The 23,787-nt window shown below is 38.4% G+C and overlaps 1 protein-coding gene across 5 annotated transcripts in view; it reads right to left on the bottom strand.

Annotated features, from left to right (window-relative positions):
- Positions 1-5,970: 5,970 nt before the first annotated feature.
- SP3 (Sp3 transcription factor) overlaps positions 5,971-23,787 on the bottom strand; it is a 36,991-nt gene continuing 19,174 nt past the window's right edge. For all 5 annotated transcript variants that reach the window (XM_056350437.1, XM_056350439.1, XM_056350438.1 and 2 more), the window contains 3 exons: positions 17,052-17,244; positions 10,017-10,213; positions 5,971-7,730 (listed from right to left, as the gene is read on the bottom strand). In XM_056350437.1, the coding sequence (XP_056206412.1) occupies positions 7,414-7,730; positions 10,017-10,213; positions 17,052-17,244 (707 nt within the window). In that variant the 3' untranslated portion in view covers positions 5,971-7,413. The remainder of the gene's footprint in view (positions 7,731-10,016; positions 10,214-17,051; positions 17,245-23,787) is intronic.

The following is a 23,787-nucleotide window of genomic DNA, read 5'->3' as shown; positions in this document are numbered from 1 at the left end:
TCCACCAGGCAGGAGGGTCCCTGTGGGACCTGGGCCTACAGCACCCACACAGGCCGGCTGCGGCCTTCCCGCCTGGCAAGCGAGCTGTGGAGAGCGGCTCTAACCACAGCAGGCAAACACAGCTTAGTGGCTGGGGAACTGAGAAATAACCTCTTCCTCACATAGCAAATAAAGCCAACATGCCAAAGAACCGTGAAAGCGAAGAGGCAAACAAGCCTCATTTTGCCACAGGACCAAGCTCCTCTCTCATTTTCTCTTAGTTTCCAATCCAGTTCCCAAACCCTCGTGTCCCTGCATTTAAAATGAAAGGATGGGATTCAGCCAAGACACTGCCCAAACAGCAGTCCACTCTTCAATCTTCAGTGTACATCTCTTTCTCTGCACCATAAATCAGTCTCAGTAGTGCATACTGCCAGATAGATACAAGCTTTATTAGTCCTCAGGCAATAATGCATCTCCATGGCAAACCTGTCTAGCATGTGCTCTCTTGTTGGGTTTATAGTATCTGGTGACCTGGGGAGAATTATGACAGGAAAGAGGCGTACAAAGCAGTAAAGAACCAAAAGACAGTGAGGACTGCTATGAAAACACCATGAATGCCTGAAAGCTTTATGCAGCACTCAAACTTAGCCTTCTGCCCCCCTTTTCCCACTTTACCACATCTCGTCCAATCCATCTACAGCCCCCCTGAACAGCTGCATTCACTCTTGTGAACCTGGACCCAAAAAGGTTTCAGTGGGGAGACCACCGACTAGGACCCCATACGTTATATCAACTCTTACCGTTACATGTCTCCACAGACTTCTGCAGCCCTGCCCCAGGTCAGCTGTCCAACCCATCTGTTCCTACCTTTTTCCCACCACCCTCACTTCATTCTCATGTTCACAAGTCTTCTTACCAGCCCATAAGCTGTGCCACAAGAGCACACTTTTTGTTAACTGCTTGTTTAGTGTCCGGTACTAATAAGCTGCTCGTTACCAGCTCACTTAGCTCTTCTTACCCACTCCCCAGTGCTGCTCTTAAAAAATACGGCAAAGTGCTGCTATACAGCCCTGTTATTGGCTCCAACCACACTTGAACATTAATTGTTTCTTTATGTAAGGCTGTAGCAGAGGTCCCAACAGGGATCCAAGGCTTGCACAGTAAGGGATACAGCCATGCCAGATCAGCTTGTGCTCAACACCTCCGAAATGGGCAGAGCATGACCAGAAACAGCAGGAGCTCACAGAAGTAGAAGGGCTGGTGGAAGGTCCCAGAACAGGTTGCAGTCAAGCTAACAATTAAGACATAGCTTCTTCCCTTTCAGAAGCCATTGTTTTCACCACTAAACCTTCCAGCACTATGATTTGTAGTACTAGAACCAGACTCTAGTACCAGGGAAAACAATGGTCCCACAGAATACAAAAAAAAAAGGTCTCCAAAACCCACAGTGAGCAGAAGCAATAGGGTTTTTTTGTATTCATCTACCTTCCCTAGTACTGATGATGACTCATGCATTGGCCTGGACACAGAGGATAGCAATCAATTTAACCAGTAAATGTAGATCAGACCCATCAGAAACACCATCATGACCTCTCCACCATGGGGTGAACCCATGCAGAGTATCTCAGTGATTTTCCATGCAAATATCTACTGTGGTGCCATTTCTTAACACAGCAGCAATGGTTGCTTACAATATAACAGAGTAGACTGTTACTCTCCTCTAAGTGTTTGTCTGTCAAATCAAAACACAACTTGATGGAGGAAAAAAATCCCAGTTAGGAAACATCTGTGATGAAGCAGCCATTTGTGGCTTTTGTGCATGAATTATTAATAAAATTCTGTGAATACCTTGCACAGGGAAGTAAGTGCTATAGAAACAGAAGGGAGAACTTAAGAATGTGGGTAGGTGGGAAGCTCAACATATGTGAAAGTCAGGAACTCCTTCGGATAACATAAGATTTCAGTGATATTTCATCCATGCCTGGATCAACCATCTCTCTGATAATTCTCTTGTCAGGGGCCAAGAGGTCCTTACTTGAAAGACCTTTCTCGAGAAAGGTCTGTCGGACTGTATGATGCCACTTACCAACTAATCATTGGTGCTTGAAAACTACTTGCTACAGTGATCCAGCAGCATATAAACCTTACAAAGGTATTGTTCTTCAAACAGTTTTGTGAAAATGCAAATACGCTTTAAGACGTATAAAGAAGTAAATCTTGCTCTATTTGTAGGCAGGCCACCAGCATGCCCAAGATTTGAGCTTTCAGAGGCAACAGGAAAGCTGTGCACAAACAACAAATAGTTCCCAGTCTTGCTTTGGAACCTTTTCCTGGTGGTGTTCATCTCATGTTGATTTCAAAATCTGTGTAATCAGACTTTTCATCTAAAGAGAAAGCATAGCAGAGGAGGGAAGGTTATTTCCTTACAGGTAATTTTCAGAGCATACTTCTGCCTACTCAGCAATGATAGGGCTTGAGAATGTGTACCAACTTGTCTGGCCAGGGGCTTGGTCAGTGTCAAGATGCAAAAGTGAGCTCTGGAGTTAGGCAGAGACTCTGGTTTGAGTCAGAAATTACTCTTCTTTCCTTACTTTCAAGGTTAAAGAAGGAAACATACGTACAAGCCCTTGTACAAAATGTTTCCTTTCAAAACTATCTTTCAGAAACTAGAGCACAGAATAACTGATGCAAACCACCACTGTGGAAAACAGATGTAATTCTTGTCTAGTAGAAACACTAAGGGTAGCACAGGGTCTTTCTCTGCTGGGTGCTCAAAGCAGAGCTGTGTATTATAACTTACTACCTTTGTTTTATGTTTTCCTTAATTTCAAAATATGCAAACATTAAACTTTGGGCAATTTGAGGTCCCAATGACCACCAAACTATGGGATACTATACATACTTTGCAGCTAGCTATGACTGTTGGAGGTAGCGGAGACTTACCACTGATGTGAAGGGTAGGTTTTCACTGGCAAGAACATTTCTGGATTCTAGGTGAAAATGAAGAATCTTCAAATAACATATTATCTCCCCATACAACAGATACAGTTTAATGTATGTAAATACTATATACATCACAGAACATCACGTATTGTGTATCTAAAAATTAAATTATGTACAAATTTTATAGTTATTTTCCAAGCACAAAGGCACACTGCAAAAAAAGGCATGCAGCACAATTCTAAGCAAAGGGACAACCTGAAACTTTGGACTGCTGCAATACCCCAAAATCACACTCAAGAATATTTTTTTTGGGGGGTGGTGGGGTGGTGGTGGGGTTTCTTTTGGTTTTTTTTGAGGGTGTTGTTGCTGCTGTTGTTGTTTTATGTCTGTGGCCTACTGGACATCTCAGGAATTGTGAAGGACCAACATACCTGGACAAGAGGGGTGGAAGGCTCCCACAGACCACTGTTTCCCTGCCAGGAAGAGGTGTGGTTGCAGGTTCTTGTGATAAATTACATTTGGAGCAATACTTGAGACTGCATAAAGCACCTACACATCTGACTAAAATTCTAGCAGACGTCCAACAGACACGGACTATAGGAACAATGTACCAGAATACACTGAAGTAGTAAGGAACAGCAATTCTGGAGCATCAAAGGGAGGTGGTCTTTTTATAGAAAATATCACCTGCCAGATAAGATCTGAGTCAGCCGCGTCAGCTTCTTCTTCCCTGTTCTACAGTGCCTGCTCCACACTTCTGGTGGTAATGGCGGTAGTAAAAAGCTAGAGGAAAGACAGCCACCTGCTCATTAGTTATTTAACTTAAAAGAACTAAGAACCACTTGACAGGCAACTATTAGCTCCATTCCCTCATTCCCCAACGCCCAGAACAACTTGTTAGAGAACATATCAGAGCTTTCCTAAAGCCTTCGGGAAGGCTTATCTTACCGATTCCAGCATCTCAAAATGCCTCAAACCAAAGCCTGATATTTCTTGTTCAGACAAGCTGAAAGAGGAGCTCTATGGAGTCTCTTCCCAGAGGAAAATCTGTATCTTCAAACCAGAAATCCTGCTCCTCACAAGTGTTTCAGTGATTGTATCATTCTCCTTAGTCATATTGCCCCTTGGCCTCCTAAGCAGCGATGATTAAAACCTCTTGTTCTCTGCAAGAATGGGTAGTAAGTAGCTTTTAACTTGCAGAGATCAAACCATTAGTTCATTCACAAATCATCCCAAGAACACTTAGATTATAGCAAGTATACATACAGGCCTTGTACTTACTGAAAATAAGTACCCTGGCTGTTAAAACTGGTAACATGGGCTGCATTGAAGCTCATGCTCTCTTGCAGAACCAGTTTTAAGGTCTTCTTAATTAGTGATTACATCAGACTGCAAGAGATGCCAACCACCCAAGGATCTAATGGCTACCACAGCACGAAACCATACAAGCAAGGAAGCCCAATGTCAAAATAAATGTGTAAAATGCTACAGATTATAACAAGCAAGAGGCACATCAAGCAACCCTTGAAGAACTGATTCCCACATAAAACTCAGAAAGCCTTCTACAGAATGCACAGTTTTGTCTTTGTATCGTATGAGCTGCTGCAGTGACCACAAAAGTAAGCCATGAAGTAGCAACAGTCCTAGATATACCAAAGATCTAATACCTGGGCTTGTGAACCTTTGCCCTGGAGGTGAACAGAGATCTTTCAAAAATCACTGTCACGCAACGTGAACACATGCAGCAGCGTTCCCAAATAACAGAAATGCTATGGCTGTGAGCCTTTAGGCAGACAGCCCTTAGACTGCAGGCTTTCCATCAGACTTTTTCCTATACATTTCCAAAGTTACTTTCTTCCAAAACTTCTACCTTCTGAAGCTTCTTAACAAAAATATCCTTTAAAAAAAAAGCCTAAACATTAATTAACCAGTACTGAACATTAAAGTTCAAAATAATCTCATCTTCAGCAACGAGGCATCAAAACCTTTGGCACCAAAACACCTTAATCTACAGATGCATGTATTGTTCCTTTGAAAACTTTGAAAAGCAGTTTCATTAAGAAAGTAGCCCTCTTCCCTCCCTCTTAAAATAATGCGCTAATAAATATAATAAATAAATATAAATAAAAACAAATAGCTAGAGATGAGAAACAGAACCCAAGTATTAGAAATCAAAGTAATTTACACTAACACACTCTGTGAACTACCTGTCTAAAGGAAACGGATTCAAGAGTATGTTAAAATACTGACAATATCCATGGAACAGTGCAAGTCTAAGCAGTACTGTCTTCCCTCCAAGCGGCTGCTCTTGTGACTTCCCAACCAATTTCACTCTCTTATTTTAAGTAGAAGATTAATCTGATGGTGACTTAACTCCCTTTTTTCTTACCTGTCAATTCCTGGTGCTCTGGATCTCAAAAGATTTGCATTAATGTTTTTTCCATTAAACTGCAAACATGGAAAATCTTCCCTTGACTTTTTCCAGTTTTCTCTTTTCTAAGCTAAAATCTACCTGGCTTATCGTAAATTATCCTGGTCTGTCCTCTGGCCATTTGACACTCCAAGACTTTAAACTTCACAAATAAAAGCTTTTCACTTTCATTAGAATATCGTATACAACCGTCACTCTTTAATCTCAACAATTCTCACTGGTCTTTCTTACTCCATCTAAAACATCCCTTTTATCCAGTTTCCTATCAAGACCATCTGTATTGTGGCATGCAAGTATCACAGGACTTAAATGCAACTTTATTTTCATATTCTATATGATAGGGCCTATGTTTCCTCCGTGCCCTGCTCAGCATAAGGCCAAAAAAATTACCACTACACCAACACAGTATATAGCACATGCATGCCTGTGCACATATAAATGGGGTTTTTTGAGAGCAAGGTGGGATATTACCACATATATATCTTGCCCACAGGGAAAAGAAACACAATTTCTACTTCCCACCATCCAGTGCAAAATAACAAAACACCTCAGGCAATCAAGATGTATTATGAAATTACACCTTGTTAGTTAACAAGAAGTACAGTAAACTCAAGTCAAAAGAAAAAAAAATAGTGTTTTATTAACTACCACACTGTTATAATACACTTTAAACGTACAATAAGGTAGCCTTTAAATTTGAGGTGGTTTTAAGAATAACAAATGAACAGATTTCCAAATGTTTGTAAATAGGTGAACTGCAGTAATTATTGTTGTACATTTTTTGAAAATGGTATAGCACTTACAGACTGGCTATATAACTTCATTTTGTACATTTTTCTATAATTGAAAATATAAACAGTAATTAAAAAATAAAAAGAAAATTCAGCATAATAAAAAACATATATGTTTATCAGTTAAATGTACTGGATACATACAATTTTTAAGGGAAGAAGCAAAAAAGGAAAGATGGCTGATATTTAAATGCAGATTGACTAACCAAAAACTAAACAACAAACAAATAAAAGCCTCATAAAACCCCTAGTTCACTATGACTATATCCATATGTTTGGGAGTACTGTCAATATGGAAGTGATTTTTCTGTTGTATTTGCATATGTTATATTTTACTGGTAATTTACACGATGGCTTTTAAGGCCCTGGCAGACAGATGTTTTTGGAAAAAGATCTGATAAAAATCACTGCTGAGACGCAATACACCTTATTTTTGGTCCTCCAATGTTCAAAAGAAGGGATATACTTCACTATAACATTTGCCTTACCACCCAAATGCCTCAACCTATACATACTTATTTTTTTTAACATTTTAAGCTTTTTAAACATTGGTTATATTGCCCACCTTGGTTATTGAAAGAATATTAACAAGACATCGTTTTGGCAAATTAAATCTTAAACATGGCTTTTCAATAGGATTTAAAAGGTGACTATCCCTAGAGTTCCATGTTAAAATGTAGTTTTCAAAATCTTACAAGAGTAATGCTTAAAATATTGTACATAGTTAACCTAATTAAAATAATTAGCTTCAAAATGACAAGTTGATGAGCTAAGTAAAGCCTACACTATGTAACATTTGCTTGGAAACTTGATTTGTCAGTTATGCATAATAAAAATTCCAGTCATCAAGAAAATTACAAAATTTCTTTTATCATAACATGATTTCTTTTCACCCATCAACTTCTTTTATCTTACAATAGATAAATACCAACATGTTCTCATTTTTTTACACTAAACCACACAGGATTGATGCATTTGGTTAGACTACCATTTCCATCATTAAATTCTTTTTTTTTTTAATATAACTTGGTAAAATTTCATCTCTTCTAGATTCCAAAAGTACCTACAAAACCCATGCAATTTTACCATTTTAATATACTATGGAATATCATACAAAGTAAGGCATTTCAGTGTCATGTATAACCAAGTTACTGTCAATCCAAAAATTTTTGCACATCAATAAAAAGATATCTAAGAACTTAGGAACAATATTCTTCTCACTACTGTATAAAAATAACCACAATTAATAGGTATCTTGTGTAATATTTACTCCATTGTCTCGTTTCCCGAAACTGTGACAAGCTGTAAAGGTATTTCAGTGTTGGTAAGAATATCCTGATTGCTGGTGCCAGATGTATTAACAGTTCCTATTCCTGAAACAGAACCTTGTTGAATATTTGCAAGGATAAGTGTTGTTCCTCCTGCAGTAATCAAAGTATCATCAGGTGTTGCTTCTACTGATGCCAGCACTGTACTGCTAGAGTGAATACCTTTTTTATTCTGATGTGTTTTAATGTGTTTGGCAAGGTGGTCACTTCTCATAAAGCGTTTTGAACATTCTGGACAGACAAATTTCTTCTCACCTGTCACAGAAGATAAGAAAAAAAAGTTTTCAAGAAGGTTAAAAATACCACATGCACACAAAAAACTGGGATAACTTACTGCCTTTAAGAGGCAGAATTCTAACATCTATACTGAAGAAAAAAGCAATCCAACACGATAAACATGTGTGTTACATTTCTACACACTCCTATAAATCTATAAACTATACACTACATATAAATTTCTATACACTCCTATAAATCCTTTAAGAGAACTGATTTATTTTTCTGTGTCCCACAATGTTTGGGGAGATCTTTCAGGCAAGCTAAAGAATATTGCCATCTCATATCCTCAGGCTGCTAATTTTCACTGCAATTATTACCAATAAATAACTCTTAAGAGGAAAACAAAAGTTGCAAATGCTGGACAGGGAAGACTACATGAGCTCCTGCAGGACCACACTTGAGACTGACGGGCAAGATCATAGGGTAATTCACGTCTGAAGTCCCCCTGGAGGACTCTAGTCTGATGTCTCTCTAAGCAGGGTCAGCTATGAGGTCAGACCTAGTTCCTCAGGAATTTATCCAGTTTGGTCTTGAAAAACTTCAAGTATGGAGACTGCAGAAACTCTCTGGGAATCCTGTTCCAGTGTCTGGCTGTCCTCACAATGAAAAAAGTTTTTATTTGGATCTGTCTGAACCTCTCGTCTGTTGTCTCTCATCATCCGACCAATGCACCACCATGGAAAGTCTGGTTTTGTCTTCTCAATGGTGGTCTTGCAGGTACTAGAGGGTTGCTGTTAAGCTCCCTCCTGCCCTTAACTGTTCTCTTCGTGCAGCTTTTGAATAAGCTCAGTTCCTACAGCTTGTCCTCATACAGCTCCAGCTTCCTGATCATCTTGGTCACCCTTCAGTGAACTTATCCCTGTTGATCAATGTCTTTGTTATACTGGGGGCTGAAAAGTAGATGCAATATTCTAGATGCAGTCTAACCAGTGCTGAGAAGAAGGGGATAATCATTTCCCTCGAAACAGCGTCTCTGCTTCTGTTGATACCACCCTGGCCATATTTGCCTGCTGGCTTCTGCTCATGGTTCTGGAAGTCTATCAAGACTCCCAGGTACTTTTCAGTAGAGCTGCTTCCTGACTCTCAGTGCTTAGTCTGTGTTGCTGCAAGGGTTCATACTCCATGCCAGGTGCAGTACTTAAGTGTTTATCCTTGCTGAATTTCATAAGGTTCCTGTCAGCCCGTTCCTTCAGCCTCAGTCCCTCTGAATAGCAGCCTTGCCCTCAAATGCACTGACTGGTTACCCCAGTTTGGTGCCACCTGCAAACCCAAGAAGAGTGCACTCTGTTGCCTCCTCCAGGTCAGTGATAAACATGTTAAAACAGGTCAAACAATAGATGCCTGCAATTCTCTACTTTTTATTACTACACAGGCAGACTAGGAGTCACTAGTAATACCCTCTGAGCTGGATCATTCAACTGGCCTCTTTTTTTTTTTTTAACCCATCTGGCTGTCCATCCAGACAGACTGTAACATCCCAGCCTGGGTTCAAGTATCCAACACATCTAACAAAGACACACCATTAGGTACAAAACAAGATATTTTTCACAGGCGTTGCAAAGACATTTTTCTAAGTAATGTAAATACTGATAAGCATATAAATTAATCTATTGTCACTGGGTTTTTCAAATAGTCTAATTTTAGAAGTTAAGCATCCTGTAGAATGTAATTAAGGGTTTAGTTTGTAAGAAGATAGGTAATATAGACAACAGATTTGAAACAAAACGCTCCTTGGAAAGGTGGAAGGTCTAGACTACTTTCTTTTCTTTGTATTACACAAAAGGAGAGACGTGAACCTGGACTCCCAAACAGGTGGTCTAACCATGAAACTAGAAGATGCAGAACAGTGCACCATCACATGCTCTTCCTTGATTTTGTGAATGACTTCTGATCTCTTGGCTATTTAGCCCCCTATTTTTCTTTTTTAAAATGAGAGAAAACTATTGAAGTTTTAAGCTGGAACAACAGTTCTAATCTGGTTCAAACAAATTAAATGCATTCCTGAATCGAAGTATTCTACTTAAGCTATATTAATTATTAGCTTAAATGTCAGTTCTGAATCAAAAAATGTGGCTATTTTTCCTCCACTGACCTGCCAAAGAAACCAAAGTGTATTACACAGCTCTAAGTATCAGCCAATTTTAGAAAAGTCACACAACATTGAAATCAATCCAAGACCTGTTCTCCTCTTAAAAGTTATTTATTGAAGCCCTCTCTGTGACATGTCTTTAGTTAAATGCACCAGAATCAAAGACTGAAAACCTGTGTGTGTTCTTCGGTGTCGCTGAAGCTCATCACTGCGAGTGAACCTTTTGCCACAGAACATCCAAGTACAAACAAATGGACGCTCTCCAGAGTGCCAGCGGAGATGAGCTCTCAAATGTGAAGTTTTCCCATATACTTTGCCACATCCTGGTATGTGACAAATGTGTTGCTTCTTTTTTCCCAAGTTGGAGCCTCTGTTAAAAAAAAAAAAAAAAAAAAAAAAAAAAGAGAGAGAGAGAGAAAGTTTTTCCTTTTAATATATTCCTCCTAAATACGGGTCATACATATAAGTGGGGTTACATATACCAACAGATCTGCAAACAAACCTCAGCAGCTTCCCATTTTTGTTTCAAATACAATCAGAATCCAGTACACTCCATAAGAAGCTGGAACTAAATTGTATAATGCTATCCTGATTCTGCAACAACCTATAAATTCAACAGCATATGAAATTTAAAAGACAGAAGTGTACTCTTTAGCAAGCATACACATATATGAAGCTGGAAATAACAGTCATTACAGCAGCTTGTATTACTTTGATGCTGAAGTGCCCATATTTTAAATTTCTCGCAGTTCCAGTTTCCACCATACCAAAGACAGTTTTGGCAAAGAAAACCACAAATGACTACAACTGCCAAAACGGAAACTGGGGGTTTTGGCAACTAGGAAGAGAACAGATGGGAATTCCGGCATCTTGGGGAAACCTAAGAAACCATTTGGTGTTGGAGGACAAGAATACTAACCTGATATTTCCCCTAAAAGAGTGGCAATGAAACAACCGATTTTGCTGACATTTAAATTAATTCCTTGGTATTTCAGGGAATAAAAAAATCCATCAAAATGAACACACAGATCACAGATAGTATAATCCAGACTACTGAGCCTGATGCCTGTTTTAAGATGCTGCCTCACCAAAATGGCAGGTGCTGATTCAGGGGAAGCATCCAACAAAAAAAGCCTAACCTTTTTTTTCTTTTTCTTTTTTTTTTTTTTTTAAATAAAATCACCAGAGGTAAGAGCCTCTGAAGACCCAGAGAAAGAGATCAGTCTGGCCAGCACAGGGCATCATGATTGATTTTAGCCAATTTAAGTGTTTGCTGCTGCTGAAAGGGGCACCCCAGGGAACAGATCCGGCTGACAACGCAGCTGTATGAGTGGCAAATGCTGGTACAAGGGAGGAGATGGGAAAATGCAGCCAAGCATCAGGCCACCTTATTCATCAGCAATGTTAACTTAGAACAGCTTAAGTGGATTCTGAAATCACAGTCTTGGGCACTCCATCCTCCATGACTGATTATACAATTTCCAGTTGCCTCCCCAGGGCAATTATTTTCCTTAAATTGGGTGCTCAACTTCTGCTTAATTGTCCAGTTGCTGAAGGATTTGCCAAGCAGCTATTAAACCTAGATTCTCATTCCTGTGTTCAGAACAATTCTGGTTTACCTCTAACGAGTGTTCAGGGGAAAATGCACATATACTTTAAGGAGCTAGCCCTTGGAGCAAGCATTTCTAAACAGGCACAGAAATTAACTCGCTCTAAAAACTCAGAGCACCTAAAGGGAATTCCAACCTAAGTACATATGCACCTAAAACATTCTGGACAGTCCAGAAAAGGAAGGAGATAAAATTCAGTTAAGTCCTAAAAAATGTTTCTGAAAAGTCTCAATATAGAGTGATCTTCTTAGTGCTTCATTAGTCATTTTGTCTTGGAAGAAAAAACTATCACACACTCTAATTGGTTTGTCCTGACAATGGGGTTTTTACTTCAGAACAAATTCAACAGCAGTAGTAGAGTCCAGAAGTTTTTTGACCCTGCTGTGGTAGCAGTAGACTCATATGAGCCTATGGATATAGTGACAGAAGAGATCTTCTGTCTGATCCATCTAATTTTTTTGGTTTTATTGCCACCACTCAGTCCTTAGCCTCACAGAAAGTTCACCTGTTTTATCCAACTTGTTTATAAATTACATGCAAAAAATTCTCTGACATCTGACCTGACATCTAGAGCTCTCTCATCACAATTAATCTTGGCAAGAGTACTTCTGACTTAATTTTCCTTTTTCAAATGTCCCAAAAGAGTATTACTACTTTGGACCAAGACAAACATTGCCTTTTTTACATCTCCTACCTCAGCCAAAACATCCATTTTTGGTAACCTTTACTACACACATAAATTATCTAAACTGTCAGGTTCACACTCTTCCATGGCCTTCCCTCAAGCCAAGATTAAAAGCAAAATTAACTGTAATGTCAGGCATTTAACATCATACTATACCACCTACACAAAAGCCCAATACTCTGCAAGTTTTTGAACATTCAGCCAATCTCAACAGCATTTAGCAAAATGCGTTTAGCTTGCCCCCTTCCTTCTCTAGTTTCTCAGCCTCTGCAGATGTCTTGGCCACCACAGAAAACTCACTGTACCTGTAACAGTTCCAGTAGCATTCATCTATCAGCACAAAACACACAGCTCCCCAGATTCCAAGGAAGAAATTTTCTGTGTTCCTCCTTTTCCCTTACTGCAACCAGTTCCACAGTTCTCAGGCTCTGCTTTCACCTTCATCTAATGACTCAGTTGTAGACAGCTCTTCCTCAGGTCCTCTTGTTTGGTAGCTCAAGGCATCCAGCAATTGCAGTGCAAGGTAAAGGAACACCCATGGCTCTTCTCCGTTACACAGTCTTGGGAACTGAAAGAATTCTCCACAGGATCCCACTATCCTATGTCTTTAATTGCCTGTCCAACTCCATGTAACCCTAAGATGTGCTCAGCCTGTGCTTATTATAACAAAATGTATTTCTGTATTTGAGAATACATTTCTGTATATAGAGTATTTTTATGTATTTGGTATTTCATCCTCACATCTTCTCCAAACATATTATAGCCTTCCCCTCCACAATAACCAGCACAAATATTTTGTAACTTTGCATGATACAGTACATAGTTGTGACACAAGTGACATGAAATCACATAAAAATTCCCTTAGAATAATTTTAAGATTCTGAAGTCTATCACTTGAAGTTGCTTAATTGCACCTTTAGTCTAGACTGAAAGAAACCAAGGTTCAACTCTTGGTCAGCTTACTGTGCATAGGTGGTGTAGCACATAATTCTAAGCACCTCATCTAACTGGTGACAAAATTTCTTAACAGACTCCGAAGTTCAAAGTGAGATGAAAGTGAAGAGATTCACCGAATGAAATCCGCAAGACTTCTGTGAATGAGTAACTATGTGTATTTATTCTACACAGCTTCATATAGGCATCTGCATGTTTGCTTCATGTGTGCTCTAAACAGACTGGATGCGAGCCAAATTCTGTCTGGATGCTTTGCATCTGTGACACGCTGGCACCATGCCCTAACACATCATGCTGAGAGGCCTTTCTTGCTGCACTGGCCAATAACCATCATCACTGAGTAAAGGATATGACTCAGGCCTACTCCTTGACTGGAGTCTTCCAATTAATATTTAAGTATTTTCACAGTACATTTTAGCTTTATAAAGACTGGAAACCATGTTTCTCAGTAACCATGCAGAATGCAATGATTTAAGCAGGAGACACCATCTACTGAGAAACTGGACTTCCAGTCCAGCAGTACTTCCAGGGGGAACATCAAGTATTTCAAGGGCAAAACATACACTTATTAGTCACTTTAAGAACATGTATTTTAGAGTTAAGTACCTGAAATGGTACTCAGAAGCACTGTTCCTCTACAGATCCAGACAGTAGTAGTTACATCTCAATGTCATTTCAGATGTAACTGAGAGAAGGGTGAAACCTCCAGATATAACTGAGAGAAGGATGAACTTTCCACCTAACTTCAGACAGCCTAGCCAGGAACCTAATACAGTCTGTTTGGGATCAGAGTCATCCTTTGAGGTCCACCTCTCTCCCCCACTCCCCTTCCCCACATACACACACTTGCTTATCCTCCATTTACTATATAAGCTTGAGGCTACAAAGTTTTAATTTACATATCTAATAAATCATCCTCTTCCTTTCCTACCTTCCTCCCTGCCAAGTAAGGTAAAGATAACAGTGGTTCATAGGACTGGTGCAAATAGAAATCCTTTAAAGACTGCGATGTAGTCTAATTCTGTATCTAGAGTCAAAAAACCCCAATAAAACCCAGCAAGAACACCTCATCCTCCTTTGCATCCAGAAAACAGAAAAGAAATGCCAAAACTAAGGCTACACAAAATATGAAATTATGAGGAAGCTTGCATATGTGAAACCATGAATTTACCTCTTCCTACCCCCTTCAGTGCATAGAAGGGATAGTATTCACTGAGTGAAATGTTACTCAGCTTTTTCATACTGATTTAATGTGCTTTTCTTGTCCTACTAGTTACATATTATTTAAGTACTCTCTTAAATACAGAATTATTCATTTCCCCAGGGTTTTTTTGTCCTCATCATGGGTACTCACAATACTCAGTGTCTAAGCGATGCACAAACATTACTGAATTTATCATCTTGCAACACTCCTGTGTAGTCAACTTGAACTAGTACAATCATTTCATACATCCAAATATAAGGTAGAAACAGATTAAGGCCAAAATTGTCAAACATCCACCAGCTTGAGGTGTGAAGTTCATCATAGCAGAAGCATTCTTTTCTTAGAGTACTGTAGATGTAAACGATTCAGCTCAATTGACTTGTTTACAGGAAAGAACTTGATACTTCTGCAGTGGAAAAGATGAGGTGAACAGACAAACACCTCTAAAACTTCAGAGCCTTGTTGCTGCAGTCCCATATCTTGCTCCCTAAATGCTTTCCAGTTTCTGCAGTAGGTGAAATAGATGCCAGTCATTACACAGCACCGATTCGAACCCTGTGCATCATCCACCCCATCCACTGAATGGCACTGGGGTTGTACGAAAAAAGTAGTATGCAGTCATGTAATTAGAAACCGAATGATAATGCATATACACAAGGGATTAAATTAAAGTTGCCCAGTGTATCTTAACTGCAGCATTTGACAACTTCCAAGTTTTTAATTTTGGAACCGTAACATCATTTTAAGAATTGTGAACGTTATCTGAAAAAATTTATAAAAGCAAATGTCCTATTATCTGAAACTCCGCAAGACATCGGCAGACTTGAAAGACAAATCAAAACTCAGATTTACAGCACTAAAGATAAACAAGTAACTGTAGCAGCTATGGAACATGACCAATGTGTATCAGAGGAGAAGAGAAGTATTCCTCCAAGTAGGCTTACTGCTTTTTGTTAAGGCTCTGAAGGAATTCTGCATTCTGGTGGGAAAGTTGCTCTAGCAACTGTAGGCACTTTCACACTCTTTCTGTTTCCCCACCATTGTCTCCCTCATTATCCTGTTTCTATTCCAGTTCTAATTCTTCTCACATCCTGACTTCCTGTCCTACTTTCCCTACTTACTCTGCACATTTGATGTGTCCAGTCCTTCCTCTACAGTGCATTTCAGATTCTCACCTATCTAAACTGTTCTAGCTCATTATCTGAACTGCTTTATAAATTCCCATATCTGAGTTTCCATCAGACCACACCCTTCTCCTGACTTGATCAAAACCATCTCTCAAGAAGTTTCTCTCTTGGGCTTTGACTTTAAGATCTGGTCTCCTCTTAGAAAGAGGAGGATTTTAAAGTAAAGATGTCTCTAAATTAAAGCCACTGTAGTTTGGAATAAAGCACAAGAAGATGGAATGTATGAAATCTCTGTGTTTCCTAAGAGTACAGCCACAGTGCAAATCACATTTTCAGTTTTCTCCCAGATTGAAGCAAATCTCAATCCAGGGTGTACTTTGGGCAGATCTTCATGGCAGAGCCAGGGTTCACCAAGAGCTCAGAAACATCTGTGCCAGGTTTCAGTGAAATACACATAGGAATGAGGAAGATGATGGACCAAGATGCTGTATAATCTTAACTGAAGATATTATCACTAGCTTCATTTATGACGTAAATGTATGGGTTTTTGTCTTAACCACTTAACATGTACTTGGCATAGCTGCCTATGGTATTACCTCTCCACGTTTGCAAAGAAGATATCTAGAACATACAGCAAAATCCCACAAGAGACTTTACAGTAGACATGTTGAGTCTGTAGTATTAGCAGTCTTAGAGCCATAGCACACTGACAGGCTCTTTAAAGAGAATTTGGCAATTTACACTATAGCTCTCACATAAATAAAGACTTCCATTTTAGAAAAGCAGCTACTATCAAAATAGATAAATTTTAGTGTACTGGGAAGAAGCCCCTGCACAATTATACCAAACACAAACACACCTAAATATTTTCATTGTAAAAGGCAGCCTATCATCCCTATTTCCTCTCATATCCATAACAGAGATGTTTAAAATGTAGTGTTTTGTAATAGAATAAAATCTTTATAATAACAAAAAGCTGAAGAATACTTTCATGAGATGTAGAATAATAAAACATGGCTTCCTATGCAGCCCTGAAATTTTATAAGAATTGGGACTTAGTGTACCTCTTTGTTAGCTAAACCTCCTCTAACTTCAACTGAAAACAATCAACCAGTTCAAAATTCAGTATTTAGAGTTATGATACAAACCTTGGTTTTCTTAGGAAGCCAGCAAATAAGAAAACTAGGATAACTGTATTTTCGTAACACTGTAAAGCAATCAAATCGTGGAAAAAAATGCTCAATCAGTGAGGAAGTGCAGGAACACAGGATTTAATCACGTCCTCGACATATGATAGGAAGCCAATCACAAATGTGCATATTCTAAAATATTTCATTTTCGCATTATTTAGGGCAATGTTCTATCTCCCTCACTTGTATTAGGTGACATCTAACTCCAGATTTTTCCAATTAATCTCAATGAAGTAACTCCCAGAGGATGAAATAATCTGCCTGTCCATCTGCAAACCCAGAAGTAAAGGTGGCAGTCCTTTACTGCATAAGCTTTTTTGCATAAGCATCTAGTTTTCTCTCACTGCAGACAACTGCTGTTAACTAAGGCTCCTTTTTTCTGCAGTCGTTATTTGTTTTCATCATTTCACGCATTATAAGACACTGAACATTACATACCTTCCACCACCTTCTTTGCAGTTGGGACATGTACAAGCTACTCGTCGCAGCCTTTTTCCCTCTTGATGTGGTTGGTCCCCTTCCTCATCTACAACCTGTACTCTCAAATGCGTTAGATCATTGGTATTCAGTGTAGAATCACCACTGAGCTGCCACTCTTCTGGATCAGGCTCCTCTTCTTTAATCCTAATATCTGAGGAAAAGAACAAACACAGATCCATAAGTAGCCCATTAAATAGAGAGAAGGAAACCAGAATGATCAAATCTTTTTACTGTTGAGAGCACTATGTCAGTCAAAAGTCAACATCCTTTATTGCATACTGACGTTGCTTCTGTGCCCTTGTAACCTGTAACGTATTTAAAAAGTTTACGTTACTATACATTTCAAAGTTGAAGACAAGCTATAACAAAGTATTAAAGTTTAAGTCTGAACTTGTCTTGGTAGAGAATGCTGTCACCAGGAGAATACAGCTTGCTTGAAACTTGGGAAAAACTGAGGAACAAGAGGTTGGGCAGACATTGAAAAAGACGTAAGCGCACGTTTCAAATGATCCTGAGTAGCCATTTATGTTCCCAAGGGATTTCTCAATTAGTATGACATGTAGCAGAAACAGCCATTCTCAATGGGTTCAGTACACAGCGATATATAAAGTACTATGAGAAATAAATTAAATAAAAGGTTTTGACCTAAGAAAGACCAAAATACCCAAGGAAAACAAAAAAAAAAAAAAAATCATGTCTTTGTTCCAATTTCTCCTTCCCACCTCAAATGTATGCCTTTTCCACTACACACAGAAGAAAACATTTAGGGAAGAATGTTACTCAGCATTAGAGAGAGGTAAGCACTGCATGAACCACTTTAACACTTTGATGAGCCAGTAGTCAAAATAGGTCTTTGCAGTTTCATGGATGCAAAAATGCCTCTTAAGTTACCATCCTAGGACAGACATTTGCAAGACGTGTACCCTCTCCCTACAGAGCACCCATTCTATCTAATCCAAGAACTAATTACAGCATCATAGCACACTGTGATTTAAACTATTTAAACAGCTATTTAAACAAATTTACATTTTAATAACATTTTTCCCCTCAGACACTATTCTGGATTCCCAAGGATCTGAAAGTCTGTAAGTCTGGATTTCAAAAAAAGACAAGTTTCTATTTATCATTTTAGAAAGCTTAACCCCAGCCCCTTCTTTGGTTCAGCAGAGTAGTTTACTTTGGGTTTTTTCAGTGAAAATTATTAGCCACTAACAGAAACTAATAAGCAAACCATCAACTTCTCATTTTTTTATTTTATTGAAGCTTTGAACTAAAAGCTGTGTCCTTTTCTGGATGTATTTAAGACACTGCTTTCTCTGCAGAACAAACTCAGTTATGTAGATTTTTACCCTTAACTCAAACACTGAAACCCTAACTGAGCACTGTGGTGACCCTAAATTCTTTCTGGGAGTTAATGCATCAGCCATCATCCATATAATGAAGACAAAGCTGCACAGATTGCATGATAAAATATAAGAAAAACTGTGCTGAATCAAATCATAAACAGCATCCTGTCCCAGTAGAGATCAGGAAAGAAATTAAGATAAAACATGCAAAGACTAATAGTTACCTGGTCTCCCTTCCAAATAATCTCCAGCATTCATCTACTGGATAACAAGGATGTAGTTACACACAAAATTTACTTGGTGCTAGTGAAGTCTCAGACCAGTCTTTCCCAACACCACAGTTTGTCTTCCTTTTACTTGCATGTGCGTAACCATTTGTGGGACTGTGCTGTAAACTACATCAATTTAAGTCAATTTAACTTAGGTTAAAATAATTCTCTAGGAAACCACTGCATTGGGAAGAGAATTCTAGGTCAGAAACAGGGAAGTCTAGAATATTTTTCTGGTTTGGCTGCAAAAGTGAACGCTAGAAATTTAGGTTTGTATCTCTATGACAGACTCTGAGCTATGGGAATCCAGGAGCTAACATACATGCTTTTGCTGACTCTTTGTGCATATGGTAACACCTAGCAGAACTGCTGTGGGAAGCTTGTCCAAAGTCACCTGCACACTGAGTTCACTGCCACCATAAGAAGCTCACAATTTCAGAGAGCAACATAAAAATATCTTTCATGTGAAACCTAGAAAACCTGTGGTGACTTCTAGTCTTCTGCATTAGCCACTATCTTTCCTATCATATTAAGTCATTTGCTGAAACTCACCTATGAAATAATTTTATTAACCATGATAATTTGTATATACACGTTTTATATAAAACTCATTTTACATAAGCAAATATTAAAACACTACACAGCATACAAAGAGTTTACAGAATTAATCTTTCAAACTGGATAATATTAAGTGTACTAATACATTCACTCATTCACTAATACATTCACAGTGACTTTAGAAAAAGGCAAAAGCCTGATTTACACAACAGGGCACGTAACAGGAATTTAAATACAGCAAAGTGGCAAGGCTGCCAGCACAAGCCAATTCAAGCCTCCAAGCAGTTCTTTAGGACTGGCTATGTTACACACCATACTCAAAATTCTTTTACCAATCACGTTCCACAAAATGTAATTGTATAAATTCTGATTTTATTTAAAATAAGGTTTAGAGTAATGTTAAAAAAAATAAAACACTGTAGTAAGATGCTAATTTCATTATGATCTTACTAACATTAGACAACAGCTTACAGTGAGTTTGTAAAGACAATAGCTGAATCCAGTCAGCACTGCATACACATACTTCAAAAGAGGTATCAACATGTCCTAGCAAAGATGAATGGATCAAATTAAAGTATGGATCTGTGCTCCCAAGACCCAACTCCACTACTGAAGTCAAACATTCCATGTAACATATGCTTTCTCCTGTTACACTGACACCCCAAAGTCACACTCTAATAACAGAGATACATCTAACAATAGAAACATGTCCGGAATATCTATTACTGCATGCCAGTATCCAGGACTTCCTACCTTCAACTCCTGCAATGTTTGTTCCACCTCACAAACTTTCATTGTGAGTTCCTTAAACTTTTTTCATCAGCATCTCTGTATTCCCAGTCCCTCCCAATCACCATCATTAATAGTTCTATAATGGTGAAGGCACAAATAAGCAAATTACTTGGACAAAAAAAAAAAAAAAGAGGGCCAGAAAAAATGCTAAGAGTTGAGGATACTGGAGAAAATAACAATTTGCATGGACATACAATAGTTTATAGTGTTATTTTAAAAAGTGCAAAACTGAAATGAAGTCAAAGTAGTACTGTCTGTGCTGTGCTTCCTGGTTATCTTGGTAAGGCATAAAGTGCAGCTATTACTTTAGGTATTCTTCAGAAGGACTATCCTCTACTTCAGGCACACAGAAAAGTACAATGCAAACTGGCAATTTACAGACAGGACTTGTTAATGCTTAATTACATAGATTATACTTTAAATAAAACAAAATCTGAAATATCAAAACCAAAGTGTTTATCTAGCCTTTCAGGGATGTAGTATAGCGGAGAGTGGATTGTGTGAAATCCCATAGTGAATCTGATTGTCTTAACAAGGTCCTCAGCAGCAATGACCCTGTTGCCCTCCAAGTTGGTTTTACATTAGTGCAAAAGATGAGAGAAAATTCCATCACTATTTTTGGAGGGAGGAGGGGGCACCACTGTAATTTAGACAACAATAAGAAAATGAAGGAACAGAAGAGGTAAACCATGGAGAAGAGAAAAAGATAAGTCTTCTCCAATGCAATGGAACTGGAGATTATGCAAATTCATGCAGATAGCAATGACTCCACTCTTCTCCCTTGGTGTTCCTCTGGGCATGCTCTGTTCTAATTCAGTCTCAACTGACAGAATACTAGGTTTCATACATACTCTGCAAAAAATTGGGCCTAAAAAAATTTTACATAATCCCTAAAATCATTACAAGCTGATGCAAACACTGGAAAATCTGAGGCAGTATTTGTTTTCTACCAACTAAACACAGGCTAAATGAAGGTTACGTTGTTTTTACTACTCTTTTATTTCCACACTTCCAAATTATATACACCCCTACTTCTTAATTAAGTTCAAGACAGTACTAGGTAAGTATGAAGGGGAAAATTCAGACTAAGATACTCTTTCAAACTACCTACAGATTCTGAAAACCATACACTCTCTTCAAGTTCTTGGTGTCTAGCGAGCTAGATTTGTTTTAGGTTTTGCATTCCTCTAAAGGATAGAAACTGGGATCTTGGTGTACAATTTTGTTCCAAAGGTAGTATTTCACAGTGACAGAAATCCCAGATCTGGCTACAATATGAAGCAAGTTTAAGTGTATTTGGCAAATAAAAACAACTAAAATAGTTGTTTAAAGCACTTCAGACAAGAATAACTAAACTGACAGGATGAAACTATACAGATGCAAATGCAGCTTAAACTATTTTTGAGTACTCTTCAACTATAATCTGGTGTGGAGAGAATTCCTGCTGCCCATTGATACAGCCAGGTCATTTACCTACTCCACCATGTATCAGACGAATGCATCAGTTAAGCTCTACATTCTACCTTTATTTGTTTCAACTAGGACTTTTAAGAAAACGCTGTTTTCTTCAACTATGACAAAAGTTATTAGTTTACCCAACAGCCATAGAAACAGGGATAAATTGAGAAGGAAGATGCAGTGCGAAAATGCTTCATTTGAGGACTACACCACTACCAATTTTTTTTATGTCTGCCTCTGCAGAATGTCACCTAAAGGCACTCACAGCATTACCTGTAACTGTCTCCAAACTGCAGGCTTCTAGTTTAGCGGCTTTTCCTAGATGTTGAAAGCTACCCTGCCTTTTTACTCAGCTAAGTTTTACAAGTTCCTGATCTGAAAAGCAGAAATATGGTCTTTCAACTGAAAACAGATTTGCAGCATTGCACATACTTGCACACCAGTTTCCTCACAGCATCACAAATTGACTGTCTATAGTTTCCACATCTTGTTATCAGCCATACCTATTAATTTATTTTTGCAAGTACATGCTTCCCTTCCCACCCCTCCCAAGAAAACAGATGTGAATTCCCATCTCCCTTCCATCTTCTCTTGTTAATTTTGCTTTCAGTTTTCTCTACAGTGCAACCCACATTTCCTCAGTATCTTGACTCATCTTGCCTTAGTCTCTGGATATGAGGAAGATGTCCAAATAAAGATGTTCACATTTCTTAAGACACTGTCCTTGTTCATTCCTATCTAACTAAACTTCCTCAACTAAACTATCTAAATTAAACTCTCCCTACTAGCTGGCCACCTGTGCAGGTCCAGCAGACAGGAAACTCAAAAAGGTTAACGATTTCCACTCTGATTTGCCCCCCAAAACGTGAATGTGAATTTAGGCATTTTTATTATGTCATAAAATACAAGGCAACAGAAGATACACTACAGAATGTCATCTTGGAATACCTGTGAACCTCAACTCAGAAGAAACACTGTAATCTAGTTTCAACAGCTCTAAATCAGACTTTAAGTTTCTGACGAAAACAGTTGTGTACAAGTCTAAGAGCAGGACCTCACAGTACTGAATATTTAAAGCAGAACAAGAAAAATGATTAAAAATAGAGCTATAGGTATTTTTTTCTTGCAAGAAATGCCACATACTCTATTTCTAAGATAAATCCTATGCGTTATTGTAAGCCAATTATTTAAAAATTTGAATCACTGAAGTACTTAAGGCAGTGCTACCACAACACATATTATGTACCAAAAAAGTTATTTACCCTACAGGAACTGCAGTTCTTTGAGATGTGTTGTCTGTGGATTCTCGAGGTTTTGTATTCTCATGGACAGTAATGCCACAGCATGCCCTTAGATTTTCCTTTTTTCTACTACAGCTGAAAATATAAGAGGGGACAACTAGAAAGGGAGAAGAAGATGGATCACGATCAATACAGAAGAAGCCAGGAACTGCAGAAATAAGTAAGGAAAGCCAGAGGACACAGAATTCTGTGACCAGCAGGGTTAAGTATTCCTACATAAAAGAGTATTAGACTGCTACTAGGGTCAAACAACAGAATTGTCAGCAGTAATTCAGGAAGGCAGAACTGTTAAACAAGTATTTCTGCTCTGTTTATTTAGGTAAAAGCCAAATAATGGTCCTATCACTAGATGAGAATGAAAAGCTTCCCACTGTCAGTAAGTCAGGAAGATGTAAAAACAGCTACTGAAATAAACACTTAATAAATCAACAGATTAGGGTAATTTCCATTCAGTAATTTTAAGAGAAGGCTGAAGAGCTCTCTGCAGTTTTAATGCTGCAAGCCTTTGACCATGTGAATGCTCAGTGAAAACTAGCACTGTGATAATACTGAAAAAGCGTAAACAAAGACTCAAAGAAGTAGGGAAAGAATTAAAGCCACTCAAAATGGGATTATGGGAACAATTAGATTCAAAAGTATTTTTTTTTAATCAATTACAACATCATTGTTGATATAATATACTTGAAAGTTCTGCACAGCAAGTGACTTCTTAGGATACAGTAAAACATTTTGATTAAGAAAAGTGAAGTACAAACATACGCGGAATACATGGATTAAGAACTAGCACGAAGTTTGAATGCAGATTGAGAACCATCATTTCTGCCTGATAAATAATGAGGACATGTCACTGATACCTATTTTTCCCCCTTTTGTCCTTAAAATTTACTACCTTCTGAAAAAAACGTCTTCTACAAGCCGTGAAAGACAACCCATCTACAACCCAGCCTTATCTTCAAGAGGGCAATCACAG

This window comes from Falco biarmicus, chromosome 8 (assembly GCF_023638135.1).
Source record: "Falco biarmicus isolate bFalBia1 chromosome 8, bFalBia1.pri, whole genome shotgun sequence".
NCBI lineage: Eukaryota > Metazoa > Chordata > Aves > Falconiformes > Falconidae > Falco > Falco biarmicus.
The sequence above is the reverse complement of the archived record's forward strand: the minus strand, read 5'-3'. Positions and strand labels throughout refer to the sequence as shown.